Raw genomic sequence first — 3,247 nt, 5'->3', positions numbered from 1 at the left:
CCATGAACGGGGCTCTTGAACGGATGTGTGGGCTTACTTTACACGTGGCTTGATCCTTGGCTCATGACGGGGAGTTAGATATACCCAGCTTGATTCATCAGTTTTTAGATATTGGAGACAGAGGTGACCTTCTTTGGTGAGGTTATCGTTAATATGCCCTTTGCTTATGTTTGCTCGCACACTTTCTACTTGCCCCTAGTTGCAGTGGAGCCAACATTAGGTTGATCGAAGTGGCCCAACGTCTGAAAGAGGGTCAGAATTGCATAGGTTTGGCACTGGCCGAGACCTTGATGGGTTTAGATACTTTCTATCGGTGAGAGATTACTCGGTTTGTAGAGAGTCCACTGCTTCTCCAGGTATTGTTTCCCACCCTCTCTTATTTATGATTTCTCACATCACTTTGGCACTCACTCTCTATTTTCTCTCAAAACCCTTTCCTTACTTTTCCCTCAACATACATCTCTCTATTCTTTAATCTCTCTTACTTTTCATCCCTTCCTTGGTGTGGTTGATGGATAAGATGAATGTAGTGGACCCTTGCCCCAATTATTCGGCTAGATCCTACTTCTTTCGTCCACGGCTAGTGGAATTTCCCTTAGAGGTATTGTGGTGCGATTGGATGTGCAGCAGATTTGTGATTGACATCGCTTGGCGTTGCCCCTGGTTGAACTTGACCAAGATGAGCTACAGCATGTCCCACCACTCGGTTATCCAATTGATCAGTCTTACACACTGCATTTTTTACTTTCCATTCTGGTTCAGACAGCAGTTTGGACATGATTAGACTCGTCTAGATGAGGTAGTGGAATACCCTGCTCCATTTACAGTTCATGCTTCGCACTTGGCTCAATACCTTGTTGCTTGGAAGATGAGAGAGCTCCTGGCCTCTACTGCTAGCTTCAGTTACACCCTTTTCGGTGAGTGCTTGGCCTGGCTTGAGTACGAGATGCAGGTTAGGCCATCCTTGGCTGCAGAAACATCTGCGAGTGTGAGCAGGAGGTAGAGGACTGGTACCTGACTTATCTGTGCCCCTAGTTTGTTGCTTTGATTTTTCTTTTCAAGTGTTTATGATGTAAAAGAAACTTTGATTTAACCCGAGAGTTGGAGGGTGTACTTGTGTTGAAATCATGTAATTAAAGTTGTGAGCACTGAAAATTTCCTTTTTGGTCCAAATAATGGTCAATGTTGTAAAAGGTAAAATTTTGAGAAAATCAACTTCATTGAAACTTTTCAAAACAATTTTAGGAAACGGTCACTACCTGACATACATGGAATCAGTTCTTAAGACGTATAGCCTTGAATCAAAAGGATCGTAACTATCCACAACTGCATTCACCATTACTGCTCTATCTTGCAACTGGCCCTTCTACCAAATAGAGGTAACACAACCAAGCTAATAGACGATGGAAAAAGATGGGCCAATCGAACAAATAGACAGGACAGTTGAGTTGAAGATGGGTATGGCCGAACTTCGAGATGAAAGATGGGAATCAGGCCTTATGTAGTTCGGTTCGGGTTCACTCGAGTATTAACTCTCTCTTTTTGCGCTCTAACTTTTACCAAAAGTGCCCTTTTAGGGTTTCAACCTTGGGAGTTCTATTTTTCTTTATTTCCAATTTTTCATGCTCTAACTTTTTCCTAGGTTAACCTTTTGGGTTTTCAGCCTAGCGAGCCTCGAAAGGATAGTATTTTTTCAACGTGTCCATATTGATCAACTGTGATAACTCCAAGCCATCTAAATCCATAAGGATAATCACTCCTCCTGACCAGATAGACTTGATGATGTAGGGACCAGTTCAATTGGGTCAAAACTTGCCCCTATGGTCATAGATGGGAGCTCGGTTGTCCTTGAGCACCATATCTCCTTTTTGAGATTCCTAGATTTGACTCTCTTGTTAAAGGCCCTAGTAATTCTGTGCTGATACCCTTGGATGTGATATAACGCCTTTAACCTCCTTTCGTCAAACAACATCAATTTTTTGAATCTGTTCTTCTGCCAATCCACCTCTGTTATTTGACACTTGGCCATGATTCTCAGCAATGCTACTTCAATCTTAATCGGCAAAACAACATCCGTCCCGTATACTAAAGAGTAAGGGGTTGCCCCCATAGATGTTCGAATTGACGTTCTATAGCCCCAGAGTGCAAAATGCGGTTTATCTGGCCAGTCTTTGTAAGTTTCTGTCATCTTTCGCAGGATGTTCTTGAGATTCTTGTTGGTAGCCTCAACAACTCCGTTGGTCTGTGGTCTGTATGTTGATGACTTGTGAAAAGCCACATTTTATTTCTCGAGAAAAATCTACCACCTCTTTCTCAAAGTGTGAGCCATTGTTCAATATGATCTCATTTGGCACCTCATACCTACAGATGATCTTGTTTCTAATGAACTTGGCCAGATGTGACACTTTCAATACTGAGTAAGACTGTGCTTCCACCCACTCAGTAAAATAGTTAATCGCCACCAGGATGAACTCATGTCCATTTGAGCCCTTTGGCGAGATTGCTCCAATGACGTTAATTTCCCATATTGAGAAAAGCCATGGTAAAGTCATGTTGTAGAGCTTTGACGGCGGGATGTTTATGCGATTGGCATGGATTTGACATTTTTGGCATCGCGGAACAAAGTTAATACAGTCTTCCTCCATGGTTGACCAATAATAGCCCTGTTTGAGGATCTTCCTAGCCAGCATCACACCATTCATGTGTACCCCACACTCTTCTCCGTGGATGGCCTCTATGAGACGCTTTGACTCATCTTCTTCAACACAAAGCTTGTGCATTCCTAAATGGCCTCTTTTATGCAACTTATTTCAACAAATGATGAATTGGACAGCTAGACGTCGTACTCCCTATTTATTCTTGGCATTTACCCCTAGTGGATACCCATCCTTCTCCAGAAAGTTCTAAATGTCATAATTCCAGGGGTTCTTGTCTTGAACTTCATCTATTGCAGCTACCATTTCATAAGTAGGCGTATACTTCTGTTCAATGATAATCGGAAGCATCTTCACCCCGAGCGGTATGTCTACCATGGAAGATAGAGTTGCTAGCGCATCAGCAAACCGGTTGTTCTCTGTTAGCAGATATGTGAATGTCATTTTTTCAAACCTCAGAATTAGAATGTCCAGGGTCTGATGATAAACCTTCATTTTCTCTTCTTTGACCTTCCAGTCTCTGTTGGCTCGAGAAACAACCAGGTTCGAGTCTCCGATGATGTCTAACCTTATTGCCCCTATGCTTCTAATCC

General features: G+C 42.6%; 1 protein-coding gene across 1 annotated transcript; it reads right to left on the bottom strand.

Moving 5' to 3' along the window:
• Positions 1 to 1,753: 1,753 nt before the first annotated feature.
• Positions 1,754 to 2,552, bottom strand: LOC145793366 (uncharacterized). The gene is made up of 2 exons (XM_082876179.1): positions 2,362 to 2,552; positions 1,754 to 2,249 (listed from the first exon to the last, which is right to left on the bottom strand). The coding sequence occupies exons 1-2, from the start codon at positions 2,550 to 2,552 to the stop codon at positions 1,754 to 1,756; spliced, it is 687 nt and encodes a 228-aa protein (XP_082732305.1).
• Positions 2,553 to 3,247: the final 695 nt, after the last annotated feature.

The sequence above is a fragment of the Camellia sinensis genome, chromosome 6, assembly GCF_055761805.1.
Source record: "Camellia sinensis isolate YWXY chromosome 6, ASM5576180v1, whole genome shotgun sequence".
Classification (NCBI taxonomy): Eukaryota; Viridiplantae; Streptophyta; class Magnoliopsida; order Ericales; family Theaceae; genus Camellia; species Camellia sinensis.
The sequence above is the reverse complement of the archived record's forward strand: the minus strand, read 5'-3'. Positions and strand labels throughout refer to the sequence as shown.

Coding starts and splice junctions, on each gene's coding strand:
- LOC145793366 (XM_082876179.1), bottom strand. CDS start 2,552: ATGACTTTACCATGGCTTTTCTCAATATGGGAAATTAACGTCATTGGA. Junction 2,250..2,361: donor AGAAACAAGATCATCTGTAG/GTATGAGGTGCC, acceptor ATCAACATACAG/ACCACAGACCAACGGAGTTG.